Source organism: Diabrotica undecimpunctata, chromosome 7, assembly GCF_040954645.1.
Source record: "Diabrotica undecimpunctata isolate CICGRU chromosome 7, icDiaUnde3, whole genome shotgun sequence".
Taxonomy (NCBI): domain Eukaryota; kingdom Metazoa; phylum Arthropoda; class Insecta; order Coleoptera; family Chrysomelidae; genus Diabrotica; species Diabrotica undecimpunctata.
In genome coordinates, this window is record NC_092809.1 from 50,816,339 (window position 1) to 50,834,214 (window position 17,876).

Genomic DNA, 17,876 nt, shown 5'->3' on the forward strand with positions numbered 1-17,876 from the left:
GTCCGGCAAACATTTGAAAAATAGACCAGTTTCATTAGTATTAAAAATGTCTCGAGTATCATAGGTCTTCAATTTACCGTACCAATCTAAGCAAACTGCATCATCAACACTTCCACTTTCCCCACAAACTTTTTTAAACACAACTCCATTTCTCTTTTTGAAATTTGTAAGCCACCCCTTCACTTGCCGCAAAGTTTTTGATGCTTAGAGTAGACGCGAACTCTTTTGCTTTTTCCTTCAACAAGTTTCCGCTAATAGACACTTTTTGTTCTCTACACTATCTTAGCCAAATGACCAGACTTTCTTCCAGACGAGGAAATTCACCTTTAGTAGTTCTTTTCCGTACTCCACCAGTTTGAGCATCATTAATTTTCTCCTTGTGCTTTATTATGGTCGAGAGAGATATCAGAGGAATCTTAAATTCTTTTGCAACATTACTTTTCTTCTCACCTTCCTCCAGTGGCGCACTCAGGGGGGGGGTTTGGGGGTTAAACACCCCCCCCCCCAGACCCGATTCCGACAGTGATACTCACACATTTGAAGGAGTCAAAAAAATTTCGGCGACCAACTAAACCCCCCCCCCCAGAGGCAAATTATAGGTGCGCTACTGCCTTCCTCTACTTTTTGTATCAACTTCTTCTTTTCAGCAATCGTCAAATATTTATACTTTCTAGGGCTCTTGACTAACAAAATTTTAATCTGTATACCAACGAAAAAGTCAGTAACTATTAACTAAAAAAACCAAAGCCGTAACCGGTTGGTAAGGATAATGTGCATTAGATGTTCGTCGTTTTCCCCTTGTTTATTTAGGTATTTGTTTGATTTTGATACAGAGTATGTATTTAAAAAAATTAGTTTCGAGGCTATTTTGTCATTTATGCATGTGTTTTTATTGCTTTGTGACAATTAATCACGAAAGTGATAAACAATTAGGACTTTTGTACGGAAGTGATACCTCTTCTTTTTAAAAATAGTGTTGTGAATTTATTAATTCGCGCTACTATGATCGTTTCGCTTCTCGCAGGCACGACTGTATCTTCTGTAATGGCTGCTTGCACGGTGTTGTCATTATGTGGATGAAGAAATACCTCCTCGTTGCCAACTTTGATTACCTTATTCTTAAAATCCAATTGGAATCCATGCATATTCATTACGTCCATTCCTAATATAACATCCTCTTCGATGTCAGCAACTATAACAGTATGGACGAACTTTTCTGCTCCAATTCCCAATTGTACCTGGATTTCTCCATGAATGTTAGCATTTTCACCTGTAGCGGTCCGAAGTCGCAACCTCGTTGGTAACAGTTTCTTTCGGCTGTTTATAACTGTCGGGCGTATAATGGTTCTGGTCGCTCCGGTATCCACCAACAACGTATGCTTTTTACCATTTATGTCTCCATCTACATATACACTATCTTCACGACATTTCAAAGAAGCTATTAGTATGAGAGGGTCTTTGGAAAAGTTCTGGGTCGAAGCTGCCCCCCTAAGGCTGACCCGTTCTAGTTTTCCTGATGGTGAGTTTCTTGATTTGCGTCGTACCTAGGGTGCTTACAGGAGCTTCGTACGTGTCCTATTTCGCCACAATTCCAGCATCTGATGGTCTTCGTTTTCTTGTATGTCATGTTTTTATCATATTAACGAGCTGGTCAAGTTTATCTTCATCTCCTTCCTCTTTTACAGTTCTAACTTTACTGTACCCGCCAGAGGCCTGCGTAGCTGACTCGTATTCGAGGGCGGCGGATAAGACATCAACCAGCGTTTTATGACGAGCTAATCGCAGTGTTCTCTGCATTTCATGATCACGAAGACCATCAATAAACGTTTGAACGGCCAATTTTTCCATCATGTCTTCGGGAGCTGTTGGATAAGCATATCGTACTAATCTGGCAATATCTACCTCATATTCTTGAAGAACCTCATCTTTCTTCTGTCTACGATTTTTAAGCTGTGACTGATATACATGCTCCAAATGTTCGTGGCCATATCGCATATTTAACCTCTTCTTCAGTTGTTCGAAATCATCGGTCTCCTCTACGGCTATGGTCTGAAGCACATCTAAGGCATCTCCTCGAAGAGCGATAGTCAGGTTTACAGCCTTTTCTTTTTCAGACCATCCATTTGCTCTTGCGGCTGATTCGAACTGTTTCATGTAGTTGTTCCGTGATGATTTTCCGTCGAAAGTTGGGACTTTCACATGGACAGAACCTCCACTTCCTTCAAAACTTTGTTCTCTAATGATGCGATGTCACCAGAAACTTTCGAAATATCGCCAGAAACTTTGTTCTCTAATGATGCGATGTCACCAGAAACTTTGTTCTCTAATGATGCGATGTCGCCGGAAACTTTCGAAATCGACGAGAGGACAGCATCTTCAAATATATAAGTCTCTGGATCTAGTCCTTCTTCTAGCAAAGCGTTCTTTAGTCGTTGGACTAACTCAGCCTTTTTTCCGGTAGAAGCTAATTCTCTGTCTTCGAGATGTCTTCTTAAATTAGTCACTGTCAGCTCATAAATCGTAGCCATTTTCACAATTTATTTTATATTCAAATTTATCTTAAGTATTCCACTGTTCTGACACCATTTGTTGTGAATTTATTAATTGTTATGTCTTTATTAAAAGGTTCTTATCTAAATTTATTAAAAAGCACAATAACTGATATTAATTTATTTATCACTAAATATACATAATTTATTTTTTAAGCGAACGTAACATTTATATCGCTGGCGCGAATCTTCTTTATTAACTGTCCCTTCCAAATAAAATGTCCTGTTAATATATGCCAGTGCCGTTATCTCGAAAAGTCTAAAACCTTCTTGAGTAGACGACGGCGAAATGGTAAAGGCAAACTGGATTTCCCTCGCATCGGTTCGACCTTTTTTCTGGAAGGTCATTCAGGTAAATAGAAGCCTCTCGTAAAATGTAAAACATATTAGAATTAGTCATCATATATTTACAGTTATTTTTAGGCCAGGATATTTATCGTAACAATAGTTTTTGGTTTGATATGTACTTTTCCTTAAATGTAGTATTTTGTTTTTTAACTGAAGGTGAAATTAAATTTAAAACATATTTAAATTGAATCCTATTCATTCTAAAATATCCATAATATTTTTCATCGTCATCAATTAATTCTCTGTATAAAGTCCAGTATTCACATTCCTTCTTCCTTTCTTTTAGCATTGGATGTACTTCAAACCTTATTTTTAACACAGTTTTTCATTTTTCATCGTTAAGTAGAACAGCAATTGCACATAATTTTTGTCGAGAAAAGCGAGATCATATCTTCACCGAACCAAACTGAAACGTTCTATGTATGAAAATGTGAACGCGCAGCTCAATTGCTGGAGCTGGAGTGGAAACGCTACGTGCCCGAAACGCTACGTGCACGATAATATGCCGCGACCTTAACAAAAAGAAAGGCGAGTTGATATATACAATCTTTCCGCCTCTTTCTCTCGGCAACTTTGAATTGTCGACTGTTGGACGCCGATGAGTTCGAATTAACGCGTCGTTTTGTTATATAGCAATATATAACAATTTTTTCGTTTGAATTACCAAATGCATAAAAATGTATTGATTTAGCTCGAAATCTAAAGAGATTTTGTAGGGAACTGAATTATAGAGAGGTTCGAATTATCGCAGGTTTGAATTAACGCGAGTCGACTGTATTACTACTCCTTTTTATGAAACATCGATTTATGCAATTTCGAAAAAAACTTGATTATTCCTTGTACATTATTTTGTATATTCCTTATTTTATTGTTTTTCTATCTATATTATGTATTATCTATAAATATACTATCTTATTTCAACGGATATTAGTCGATATACCATGTTCTATGTATATTTTAAAGGTCATTTGCTAAACAAATAGCGTATAATAGAATTTATCTGTTTAATATGGTTATGCTAATTCAGGAATAAATAAAAGTTGATTGCTGTGACGAAAGTAACAAGTAAAACCACAAATATTTGTATAATCATAATATGTTGATTGAATTATCTATGGATAATTTAACTAAACATGTTTGTAGTTAAACTGATATTTGGTGCCACTATAACAAAACTAAAGTTTTGAGTGTATTTATGATGACTATTTATTTGTTTACTGTTAGTTCTTATAATCTCATATTTCCGGTTTTTAAAATATTAAAACAAGAATTTAATGTTAATTTAGAGGATTTTCAATAAACTGATAATCCACTATATCTTATAGTGGAATGTGATAATTCAAATAATCCTAAAAAATGTTGTGGATGAGTCAAACATTAAAAATAAATCAACATAATTTCTTATTTATAAACTAAACTAATTCTACAGAATTCACCACAACTATAATATTATCAGCAGTTAATATTTACAGACATTTGAAATTTGGTTATATTGGCTCATCATCATCAGTACTTAGTCGTCCACTGCTGAACATAGGCCTCCTCGAAAAACCTCCATTCAGATCTATCTTGCGCTGCTGCAATCCAGTTGATACAAATCCTCTTTATGTCGTCAGTCCATCTTGTGGGTGGTCTTCCCGGGTTTCGTCTATCCGCTCTCGGTCTCCACTCCAAGATTTTTTGGTCCACTTATTATCCTTTATTCTAGCGACGTGTCCTGCCCACCTCCATTTAATTTTGGCTATGTGTTTTATAATGTCTTCTACACCACTTTTTCTACGGATTTCTTCGTTTTTTACCCTATCTCGTTATGCCTAACAATGATCTTTTCATTTTACGTTGCGTCACTTGTATATTGGCTAATATTACGATAACTTTAGCAATATATTGTGACGATATCATGAACTGTTCGCTTAGTTCTACCATTCTACTAATTACCAGTGGGGGCTGGTGATAATTTTGTTTAGGGGGACGCTGATTCGAGAATACAAACAATAAATAGGTACTTACCAAAAGTCTACTTTTTAAAATAAAATCCAATTCTTCTGTTTTTATCGGAGATAAACCTTTTCATCACCTTTTCGTTGAGGTCAGAAATATCTACAACTAAAATTATTGTTCTAAACTAAATAGACCAGTGAAATAATGATTTTCCCAAGACACTATTTGATACAGGTATCTGACAATTGATTTTGATAAAGTTGGCGATAACAATAGGGTGAAGTGGGGTATTTGTGGACGGAATATAAAAAGTTTTATTTTGCAATTACTTATGAAGTTAGTTGCACAACACAACAGAACTAGAGAGCTATACCAAATTACTAGACGACTAACAAAAAATGGGCCCAACTGTTCAAACATTGTAAGATCCAAGACATGCGAATTACTTACAACAACAAATGGCCTAGTATAGAGATGAAGAGAGCATTTTCAGGAGATACTAGGCACGCCCAGGGAAAACGCAGATGAAATTGTCGAAAACCCGCAGAATGTAGACCTTGCGTATATCTTGTGAGGCCCCTTTCAAAACGGAGATAATAACAGCTATCAAATCTCTGAGAAATAACAAGTCTCCGGGAATCGATAGCATTGCTGCCGAAATACTTAAAACTGATCCGCATCTAACTGCTGAACTTTTACTCCCCATAATCCGAGAGGTGTGGGAAACAAACCGCATTCCAGCGGGCTGAAAAAGGGGTAACATTATTAAGCTTCCAAAAAAGGTCAACCTCACACTGTGCAAAAATTGGAGAGGAATAACCTTGCTTACGGCAATAAATAAAATCTTCACGATCATCATACTTAAAAGATTAACAAACAAGATTGAATTTCGAGCTGGTCAAGCAGGCTTTAGCGTTTCCATTTTAAATCCTTCATCATCATGGCGCAAATTTTTTTTGCCAAAACTTGAACTTTTAATCTTTCAAATGGTGCTTTTAAAATTTATTAATCGTTATAAAGAAAGCCCCGCTGAATTAAAAAAAAAAAATGCTAACTCGGGTTCTCAGGGTCGTAGGACATTGTATCTACCCGATACCCCACGTGATATGGTAAGCCGGTTTTATTTTTATAGTTACTCTACTTTTGCGGTATAATAATTGTTACTTTTTAAAATATTTTTCAGGTGGATTTCATAAGTCCCACCAGCTCCCTACCGCGAGGCGATTTCTCCAGCGGCGGCGAAATGGTAGCACGGCTTCTAGGATTTCTCAGACTACCTACATCTTGGCAAGAGATGCTCAATGTCTGCGTCAGTTTTTGCTCCGCTACTCTGAATCTTTCGGATCACTTGGTAGCGAATGTTACTCCAGAAGTTAAAGAATGCAAAGCGGTGAAGTGGCCCGATAATTTAACTTTGGAAAGAATACCGGTGGATTTTATGTCGAAGAAGATAGTGAATATACAGGCATATACTGTATATACCCAACAGAGCAAGATGGAGTTACTACATTACAAGGACTCAGATGATGCTCCCAAGGTAAGACAATTGTGAAATTCATTAAGTACGGTTTAAACGGGCATACAAAAATAATAAGTATTTTGTTAGTTCGAAATTTTGTTCTACATACTTTTAACGGTAGGGTGATAGAGGCTTTTTGTGGCCTCCTAGATCACCAGATCTTACCCCTCTAGATTTATTTCTTATGAGCTTACAACACAGTTTTAATTAATCAGTCATATTATTTAGGTAGGTTTTATGAATATAAATGTTGCTTTATTGATAAGAAGATTATCAGTTTTTAATTTTCGTCAATAAATCTTACAAATTTAAAAGTCTGCTTAAGAGTTACGATAAATATTTTGCTGCTAATTTCTATTTGAACGTACTTATAATTAACTGAAACTTACATTTTTGGCACTTAGCCTATCATTTATATTTAATTTTTAATAATTTTTATTTCAGGTTTTTACATTCGAATACCTCGAACCGTACGCCAACGGAACCTGCGAACAATACAAAAACTGTCTTCATTGCTTGACCGATTCACAATGCGGCTGGTGCGAACTCACCAACTCTTGCCAATCCCGTTCAATAGAAGAAAACGTCAGTTGCTCAGTCGAAGGAAATTGGCAGTACCTTACCCTGCAACCGAGCGCTTGCTCTAACTGTTCAAACTACATATCGTGCGATTCGTGTATTCAGTCAAATTTATGCGAGTGGTGGATCGAAGAGGCGAGATGCCAGAGAATTGGACAACGGGTGGATGCTGCGATAAATTTAGAGCAATGTCCAGTACCCTGTCATCAAAGGACGGACTGTGGTTCTTGTTTAGATCAAAAAGGTGCGTTTACACTGTACATTTTAAACAATATCAAATACATAGATGAAATATTAATAGATAATATATATTTATTCTTAGTATTTTCTCTTGTAACAGATCACGACCATTCGTATCATTAACAACTGCTTTCAGAATATTTGATCAGAAATTGAATCACCATATCCTGTGATGTAGATATCTGTCTTTTCTTTCCTATTTTTAGCTATTGAGAATGGACTCACATTTGCAAACAATTCATCACCTTATCTGGATATATTTTTAGGTCGCTGTGTGTGGTGCCAAGCAACACAACAATGCTTCAGTTTCTCGGTATACACCAGCGAGTATCAATTCGGCCTATGTCGAGAATGGATGGATCAAGCCTTCCCTTTGGTCGCCAGACAAGAAAATGGAATACTACCAGTTCCTAAAACTCAAGAACAATGCAAGACCTGTTCGATGCACACAAATTGTTCTACTTGTTTAAGCGCTTTGAGTTGTGGATGGTGCTACAACAGTTCGAATCCTATGACAGGTAAAATAAACAATATAAAATTATTATTTATTGCGTGAAATATTACTCTTTTAACTGTTTTCATTTTCACATTGTAGGAGCAGTTTAGAATCAAATATTGTCCTTATAAAAGCAAGATCTTGTTAGTTTTCTTAAAATTACAATAAAATACATTCATGATTTCTGTTCATTTTTAATGAAATTTGCAACGCCTAAATTATATCTTTCAAGAAAACCAAATTTTTGTTTTATTTTTAGGTGTTTGCGTTCAAGGAGACTTTAACAATCCTCATGTCAATTGTTCCGTTGCTCTTAAAGCTGCGGACGCAAAATGGGCATATGCTCAGTGCCCCGATGTTGATGAATGTGGTTTAGGACTACATGATTGCCACGAACAAGCCATTTGTACAAATACAGATGGGTCTTTCAGTTGCCATTGTCGGAAAGGGTTTGTATAATTTCATTTAAACTCTGAATATGTTGGGAACATTTGTTTGATTGTAATATTTTTCAGATATATTGGCGACGGAAGAAAGAATTGCCACAGAACATGTTTCAACGTTTGTGTTCATGGTATATGCCAAGGAGAGCCGGATTACTCGTGTAAATGTGATATTGGATGGTACGGAGATGATTGCTCAAAAAATTGTGGCTGTAACAACCATTCGGCCTGTCCGGAAGGGGAAGGAATTTGCGAGGAGTGTGTTGACAATACAATGGGCGAATTTTGTGAGCTATGTAAACCAGGAAGCTTTGGAAACGCCACCGCCGAACAAGGTTAGTATTGATTTAGATAATACGAATAAAAAATTGCGTCATCATCTGGCTCGACAATCCTCTGTGTATCCTGGCCTGCTCTAAGATTAGTCGCCATTCTGTTCGGTTTCTGGCAACGTGTTGCCATCTTCTGATGTCTCTTATCCCTAAGTCGGTCTCAACTCCACCTAACCACCTAATTCGCAGTCAGCCTCTGCTTCTTCTTCCTATAGGTGTTCCTATCGTTATCTTTTTAGCAATCACATTTTTGCGCCACTGCCCTTGATCATTTATAGCTCAAAATATTTTGCGGAGTATCTTACGCTCGAATATTCCCAGTCTTTCATCCTTCTGCGGTAGAGTCCATGTTTCCGCCCCATATGTGAGGACCGGCCTCAGGAGTGTTTTGTATATAATTTTAGTTTTCATGTGGATATTTCTTGAGTGAAATTGTTTTTGGAGTCTATAGATGCCCTATTTGTAAGATTTATTCGTCTTTTAATTTCTTCGCTGGTTTTGTTGATAGTAAACTAGCGAGCCAAGGTAACAAGCTATCAACACGTTCAAAAATATGACTTCCAAATGCTGTTTCCCATTCCTCATTTGCTATAGGATCCTTAGTAACCAACATGTACTTGGTTTTATCTTCGTTGATGACTAAAGAAAATGTCACACCGAGAGTGCAGTACGGCTAATATAGGAATGCACAATTGCCGGATTTCACGCCTTGTGCTTGGCGATACAAACAGGTCCAAGTGGTAGTCACAGAACCGTACCCAGATCTCTACGCCGGGCTCTGTTATTTATTATAAAATAATATATTGATAAAATAATTGCCTTCAAGTAGCCAAATAAGAGGCATGAACTTGAATAAAAAGACCTTAAGTTTTTAGCGAGAATTTTATTATAAAACTGTATACTTTATTAAACTAACAAATGTATTTTAAATTACATTTCTTGATAGCTATAAATATACCGGGTGGAACCTCCGGTAACTCGATTTCCGTGCACCCAGCCCAATATCCAAGAAAAACTTTTTCTTTTTAAATATGTGAAAAATTATCAGGAACGGGAATATCGAAAAAGCTTTGCACATTTTTTAATCCCGGCGATGTTATTAAAAAAACAAGTTGCGCACTTGAATCACTGCGAAATTTTAACACCTACTATGAATTTTTTTTTTTGTGGAAATCTGAAGTGCAGTTTTTGTCCTTGTTAAAACATAATGCAGTCTCGCATTTTTTACACACAACATAAGTTTACCTAGTTCCTTGGCATAGCAACCTGGTAGTTTTCAGCGAAACCTTGTGTTATTCCAATGGGATAATGGTTTTCCTTGCCCACACTTGACCAGATGAGCAGGTATAAGGTTTATAGTGTAAGTTATTTAACATTATATTATATTTATACTTTATTAAACTAACAAATATATTTTAAATTACATTTCTTGATAGCTATAAATATACAGGTTGGAACCTCCGGGAACTCGATTTCCGTGCACCCAGCGCAATATCCGAAAAGCCCATACTCTGATTGGACTGGTAAATGCATTTTATTGGTTATACAGTGTAAAATAATCGATGTTACTCACAGATATTCAATTAATTATACTAAAGTCGTCCTCTACATCCGAGATGTCGGATTCGCTTTCGCTACTCTCCCCTGTGTTCGCGGGTATTATGAATTGGTCTACGTCATCTTGCAGGTTGTCCGCAGTCCACATCTCAGTTTCCGTTTTCTCAACAACATGAGTGACATAATTGCGCCAATTTTGCTCTGTGACGCGTGCGAAATCGTCGTCTATCAACTGGCGTACCTCGTCGTTTTGGGTATTATGGGTACCTACAAATCGCTTAACTTGGTTCCACACCATTTCTATAGGATTCAATTCGCAGTGATATGGAGGAAGCCTTAAAATATAAACATTATGTTGTGAAGCATCCTCATCAAGATGATACTTATCGTATTGATATTTAAAAGCACGCGCTGCTTCTAATAGCTCGGATTTCAAATAACACTCCTCGAAAAAAATGTCTTTTTCCACTAGCCATTCCTTGATTTGCAGCTTTATTCCAGGAATTGTTAGGGAATCTCTCTTTACGGGAGTGGTACGATGCATTGTCCATTACAATGACATTCCTGTGACCATTATTTGGTAAATTTGATATTAATGTCTCCTTAAACCACGACTCAAAATATGCGGCATCCATTTCATCGTGATAGTCGCCATCATTTTTCTTTGCCAGAAAAACACGCTGTGTGCCAGGAAGGAAACCTCCTGAAAAACTTGCATGCAATAAAATATATCGTGGACCTCGTTTAGTAGGTGCTTTTAAGCCAGTACTTAAACCTTTGAGAAAAGCATCACGACTGTTTTGTATCGTAGTATCGCACCATTCGTAATTTATAGATTGGCCAACATTAACCCACGATTCGTCCAAATATATGATATTGCAATGGTCTTTTCGCAAACGTCGTATAGTTCTCAAATAATTATGGCGCCAATGAATAACATCCTCTCGCTCCACCATGATGCTTCTTCGGCCACGTTTCTTATAAACAAATCCAATATCTTTCAGAAGTCTGTATAAAGTAGAAAGAGACAACGGCTGTATATTCTCTTACCTTATATGAAGTTATGTATATGCTTTAATAATGGCGGCAAATTTTTCATGAAAAATTCACAATGAACAATTCTCCGTAGAATACTTCTTACACCCTTGTCATATGTGAATATTCTAGAATTTGATTGACACACTCGTTTTTTACGTTTTTTGGCAATTTCAACGTTCCACTCTGTTCTTTTTCTTTTTTGAAATTGTAAATGCTTCTTTCGCTAACACCAGTCATCAACGAAGTACGTCTTACAGCAGCACTTACATTAAGTTGTTCCGTATTTTGTAAAAAAACACAACACATTTAACACTACGAGCTCCATGCTCTCTGTTGAAACTCGGACTAAATTTTGAAGTGTAGTTTCGTTTTCCAAAAGCACTTTCACCCCCTACCCATCCTTAGGATGGGTAGGGGGTGAAATAGGGAAAGCTTGGAGTTTATCAAATACTAATTATGACAAACAAGTTTATGGCCATATTTAGGTGATTATGTTAATGACGGTAATTTGTAGCAGAAGTTTTACAAAAGAAATGAAGACCTATTTATAGAAACAACATAACTGTATTTTTATTATTATTAATATTATATTATAAATAATATCATTTCCAAGTTTCCAAATTCTTTCCTAGAAATTATGTAGGTTTTTTCTATTTTATGTAAAACATTAAAACTACAGTTATTGTATGTTGTTCTTGTAAAGAGGTGTTCAAATGTTACTCTTATGAATATGATTCAATTGTATATCTCATGTTGACGTTTTATATGCAAAATTCATAGTTTTCGTTGTCAATAACTCATCAATGCCTTTTTATTCTACTGTGTACGTATACATGATATAAAATATTTTACTCTTACTGCCGGCAGATGCATTTTGTCCAAGCCGGTCCTGTGATACAATGAGCAATCAACAGCTGGAGAAAACCGACAACCCTTCGCGTTTATTCTCCATAAGAAAATCATTGCCGTATCTTACCCGTACTGCTTATTCTCAGTATGACATTTTCTATAGACCGACGTATTTCGCCGCCATTTCCAATTCTAGGAAATACTGCTTAACATCTCGTTTGCTACGCCCTCGCTGAATAAAAAATTTGCTGCTTCTTCAATTGACACAACTGCTTTTAAAAGGTTTTAAAGACTAATCACTGTTTTCAAAAGTGCGTACTATGATAGCTTGTAAAAGTACCTAAGGATGTATCACTGATTATAAAAGTGCTTGGTTGGCATATGACTGATGGTCAAATGTATTTTAAAGAGTTTTAATTATTTTTATAACCTTTTTTAACGCGATGTGGCTAAGTCTTATGGTACTTGCTGGTATATTACTAATTTTAAAAGTATTTAAAAACGTATGATTGGTTTTAAAACTAAGATAAAAACTGCTTTTGAACGTAGTGGCGACTTTTCTTATATTATAAGATTATCTGTGCAAATACGGCAAATTATAAAGTACTGCATTAAATACGAAAAAAGTATTAACAGTTGATTTATTGATTTTCAAATTACCTAAAGACGTATGGCTAATTCTTAAAGTACTTGAGGAAACACTAATGATTTTTAAAGTACCTACTTAAAAAGTTTACATTAATTTTCAAAGTCTTTAACATATCTGATTATCTTTAGAACTAACGTAATACTTATTTTGGACATAGTTAAGAATATCTCTTAGATTTTAAAAGTAACTAAGAATATGTGGCACCTTTAAAAGTATTTAAAAATATGGCTAATTCTAAGATAAGCATAAAATTGATTTCAAATTAGTTAAAAACGTTTCACTAATTTTAAAAGTACTTAAACATGTATAATTTTTTTAAACTAATGTACGACTGACTCTAAAAGATGGGAACACATCATTGATTTTAAAAATACTTAAGGATGTATAGCTAATTATCAAAGTACTTAAGGACTAAGGTACAAAGTACTTAAATAATCATGGCTGGTTCTAAAATTACTTGAGGATGTATGAGGAACGGTATTAAGGCGCCCCATTTATTTAAACGTAACTAAACGTGTACTTTAAGATATATGACTGTTTTAAAAGTATTTACATATGTGCGACTGGTTTATGAATTGGCTATTGACTTTTAAAAGTACTTAAAACAGTTAAAAAGGTAAAAGTACTTACAAAGTACTTAACTACAGTTAAGTTACTAATTTTAAAAGTATTTAAACATATATCACTATTCTAAAACTACAGTACTACTAAAGAACATATGACTTAAAAGTTTCACTTATTTTGATGCTATTGGGAGGTGAAACCGATTTTTAAAAGTACTTAAAGAACTTTGACCTGTGAGAATTTGAAAAATAATGGTTTCTAAATGTTTATAATATTTGTTTCATTCTACTATTCTTCTCCAGGTTGTCGCAAATGTGACTGTAACGGTCACGGCAACAAAGAAAAAGGAGAGTGTGACATGGAAACTGGTATTTGTTTCTGCGAAGATAACACAAAAGGTGACCATTGCGAAAGATGTAAACCCAAATATTTCGGAGACCCCAAAAATGGAAAACAGTGTTACTATCAATGTGACAGAGGTTTTTTGAGAGACTCACACGGTCAAGGAATTAGTTCCAGACAAGCTTATATTCCTCCTTGGGGCGGTACACCCACCAGAGAATGTTTGTGGATTATAAAACCGGATACCAAACTTGGAACACCAATAATACAATTACAGGTATGTAAGTAGTTTAAAAATTCAGTTGTATAAACCAAAATTTGTTGATGCGAGGGTTGTGAGAGGTAAAAACACTGCTTTTATTCTTCTTAACGTTAATGTTGTGTCTAATGTGATATATTATATATTTTATAGATCAATTCCTCACAATTAAACATATCTTGTGGTGAAAACGCTGTGTATGTCTTCGATGGATTACCAGAACTTGTTGATATGGGTAGCCAGAGTCCATTGTCTGCAGTTTTTTGTACTGAAGAAGCTCTACCTTTGGGCACTGTGGAATCAAGAACAGGTAAGTTGATATAGTTTTGTTTGATAACTAAACTCTTTAAAAAAATACTAAAACAGAATATAAGTTATTAATATCTTTGATAATTTTTGAAGTAGCGATACAGTAATAGGCTCGAAGTCATTCAAACACATTTCCGATCATAGTCTTTTTTTTCGCGTGTTAAATTGTGACGTTTCTTTTTGATATACGGTTCACTATTACTACTGTCAGTCATGTTTATTATTTGTCACCAAATTGAATTAAATTAAATTACTCAAAATTCACAAAAAGTAATCGTAAAAGCGCTTACCACTAATAAAACTACAAACAACTCTCTTCTCTGCTTTATGAAACCCTCTGTCAATGCTCTTATGAAAGTGAATTACAGATAGCATACAATAAAAGAACTACCTCAACAATGGCGTTGTTGCCAGTTACATCGCCCTAATCTGGGACGTTATTGTTGATTTCATACATTATCTACCGTTAGAGAAAATATATATAATCTACATCATTGCAGATAACTTCAAATTGAATCATACACGCTGACAACGTTACATTTTCTATAGAATCCAAATCTTTGTCAAAACATTTGAACAGTTAAAAAATAGACCAGTCAAATTATTTAAATGTATTTAATATAAAATGAGATCTCTTCTATCTGAACGTATATTTTTTGAACAGCCAGAAGAAGATTTTTGTCAATTTTTAAAAGACTAAACAAATTCTGCAATAATCCACTAATTTGTTTATTAAGTAATAATTAAATTTTCTCCTTTTGTCGGAACAAACATATTTTTTCTAAAGGGTGAACGTCCAATTTTACTGGCCTATAAAAAACCATTAAAACACGAGTCACTCGAACAATTGTGGTACTTTACTATACTGTTTGGATTTTCAGGTCGCGCATGCGCCATTGATGCACTATTATTAGTTGCGCCACGATACACTGTATCGTTTTTTATTTTCTTTTGTAATGTTAGATTTATTGCTTCACTCTTTTGTATCCTAGTACCAAGATTAAAATTTCTTATACCACAAGATCTTTTTCTACGTGTATAAACATATACGAATATTCTCACTTTTTTTTTCTTTCAATTGCCTTCCCGTAATGAGTCTCGACAATCTAATTATCTCTTCTATTTTTTACTTATATTATTAATTAACATTGGTGTATCATTAAATTTGACAGACAAAATAATATTCTCATTCGTTTCTTTACATAAACTGAACTGAAGGTGTAAAAAATAGTGTTATCATACCTCTAGATCTTTTTCGGAGCTTATATAAACAGCAATTTTTTATAGGACAGCTTACAGTTCATTACAAGCAAGGCGAGCCAGGCGAGAGCTTCAGTGCCTTCTACAAGGTTATCAGCTGTGATGATTGCCGTCCGCCCAGGGAGTGCAAAAACGGTCAGTGCGTCTGCCAAGATGGTTACGTCGGTTTTGACTGTGAACAATCAATTTGTCTTGACAATTGCAACCACGATAAAGGACAAGGATCTTGCGACAAATCTTACGGAAGGTGTTTGTGTAGCGCGGGATGGACTGGTCCTTCTTGCGGTATAAAGTAAGTGGTCTTTACTAATAACTAATAAGGATGGTTCGAGGATCGCAAAAATGTTTTTCTTATACCATTGTGAATATTTTCAGGAAAACCAAAACTCAACTAACATTCACTGAACTATTCAACACAGTCAAGTTGTCAGAGGCATTGGAACATTTTCGAAAAACCCTACCCCGCTTTGGACACTCTTTGGTATCGGATCGCAGAGGAGCTCTCTGGATGTTCGGAGGACTGTCGCTCTCGCACGGTCCTCTGAACGATGTTCGACTTTTCGACACGAAGAATTTGACGTGGATGCAGGTGACCATAGAGTCGACGCCTGACGCTAAAATGCCGATGGGAAGATATTTTCACGGCGCCGATATCGGCCATACGCAGACGATTTATGTTTATGGTGGGTTGTCAAAGAAACATAAGAATTATCGTAATAGGACTTTGGATGATTTTTGGCAGTTTGACATACAAAATCAAAGGTTCGTACATTTAAATGTAGCTTTCAGATTAGTGTTTTACCGTAGCAGTTACAAACGGATAAGCTTGTGTATTAAAATGTTAAACATTGTGCAAAACAGATGAGTTTGTGCAGTAAAACATTCACTTTTACGCAGAATGGTAAAGTTTTTACGCAGAATATGAGTTTGCGCAGTAAAATATTGTATTCCGCACAAATTAAATTCCTCTAATGAAATGTTTTGCAGTATCATCAACCGTTTACAAACGTTGTACATTTAAAAATAATTGAATATTAGTATTTTAGTGCAACTTATTAGTTTGCGTAGTCAAATTTCTACGTTTGCACTCAAACGGTTTGTAAACCGATGAGTTTACTCACAACGGTTTAAAAATTTATGTTTGCACAGTAAAATATTCAATTCCGCTCAAATTAATTCTTGTTCGTTCAATTAAATGGCTTTGCAGTAGTTAACTGTTTGCAAACGTTGTACATTAAAAAAAAATTGAATATTAACCCTTTCATTACTGATTTCATTGTATCTAAATAAAACTGTTAAAATTATTTTAATAATATTCGTTGACACCTAGAGACCTTACAAAGCGATTGATTTTTTTACTTTGTTGCGTGTCCTTGTATCCTTAGAAAGGACTATTGAAATCGTATATATATATATATATATATATATATATATATATATATATATATATATATATATATATATATATATATATATATATATTGTGAAAAAATCACTTCGTTGCTACATTTTTATATTTTTTTTTACTGGCTTCATAGGAAGATACTGCTTCAGGGCAGACCTTCCTTTGAACTAAGTCATTGATTAGTCGATGGGAACTCTGAGTCCTCGCTTTTACAAAAGTTTGTTTCAAACAAGTAACCACTTCATCGATGTAGTATGTTTTTGATGTATTACCATTCTTTCAGGATTATCCTAATAGGACTTAGAAAGCAGGAATAAACAGCAACAGCGATCTCTTGAAATAGCTTTTTTTATGAAGGAATTCGAAAGTGATTCATTTTGTGACCAGTAGTGTGAGATAGATGGTAGTTTATTGTAACACATAACCATAGTCAGTGGCGGATCTACAAATTTTTGTCAGGGGGGTCATGGGTCTTGAGGGTGATTTTGATACAGGATTTAGATTTTTGCACCTTTACGATATGATTTGTGCCTCATGTAATTTTCTCAATAATTATTTTAAGCGATATATTTAACTAATGAGAAGTTATTATCACCCAAATACCCTATGGGTGCAAAGAAGGGTAATAAGTATAAACCAAAGTTAAGTAATTTAAATGCAATAACTCAATGTAAGTGTAAACATTAATGTATGTATTTAACATTCCCAATAAACTCTATCTTATCGTTGGATATCCGATATCAATTTGTAACAACATTCATTTATTCCTTATTGCTATACGGAGTGGAAACATGGACTCTCGGAATTATAAGTATGAGGCATATAGAAGCCTTTGAAATGTGTGTTTTTCGAAGAATGCTGAAGATTTCGTGGACATAGCACGTGATCAATAACAAAGTGCTGAGAAGAATGAGGACTGAGAGGGAACTAATAAATATAGCAAATCGTTCTATGATTGCATCAACATCTAGAGAAATTTCAGGATGCACATTGATGAGTGCTAAACCAGTTAACAGAAGTTCTATTTCTAAGCCAAGTCTTTGGACGCTTAAGAGTAGAACGCTCTGTTGTTGCTGCACTGACTGGCAGTGTAATTAATATTTGCAGAAATATTCTGATATTTGGATATTAGGAATATCGCAGTTTTCCAATACTTCTAAAATACAATCAGGAAATTTTCCATTATTTTGCACAACT

The 17,876-nt window shown here is 35.1% G+C and overlaps 1 protein-coding gene across 2 annotated transcripts in view; it reads left to right on the plus strand.

Moving 5' to 3' along the window:
• The window catches only part of Megf8 (multiple EGF like domains 8), a 94,773-nt gene that overhangs the window by 38,054 nt on the left and 38,843 nt on the right, over positions 1 to 17,876 (plus strand). For both annotated transcript variants that reach the window (XM_072537310.1, XM_072537311.1), the window contains exons 4-12: positions 6,022 to 6,375; positions 6,802 to 7,180; positions 7,443 to 7,694; positions 7,932 to 8,121; positions 8,188 to 8,450; positions 13,407 to 13,723; positions 13,859 to 14,015; positions 15,302 to 15,566; positions 15,650 to 16,036. In XM_072537310.1, coding sequence (XP_072393411.1) covers positions 6,022 to 6,375; positions 6,802 to 7,180; positions 7,443 to 7,694; positions 7,932 to 8,121; positions 8,188 to 8,450; positions 13,407 to 13,723; positions 13,859 to 14,015; positions 15,302 to 15,566; positions 15,650 to 16,036 — 2,564 coding nt within the window. The remainder of the gene's footprint in view (positions 1 to 6,021; positions 6,376 to 6,801; positions 7,181 to 7,442; positions 7,695 to 7,931; positions 8,122 to 8,187; positions 8,451 to 13,406; positions 13,724 to 13,858; positions 14,016 to 15,301; positions 15,567 to 15,649; positions 16,037 to 17,876) is intronic.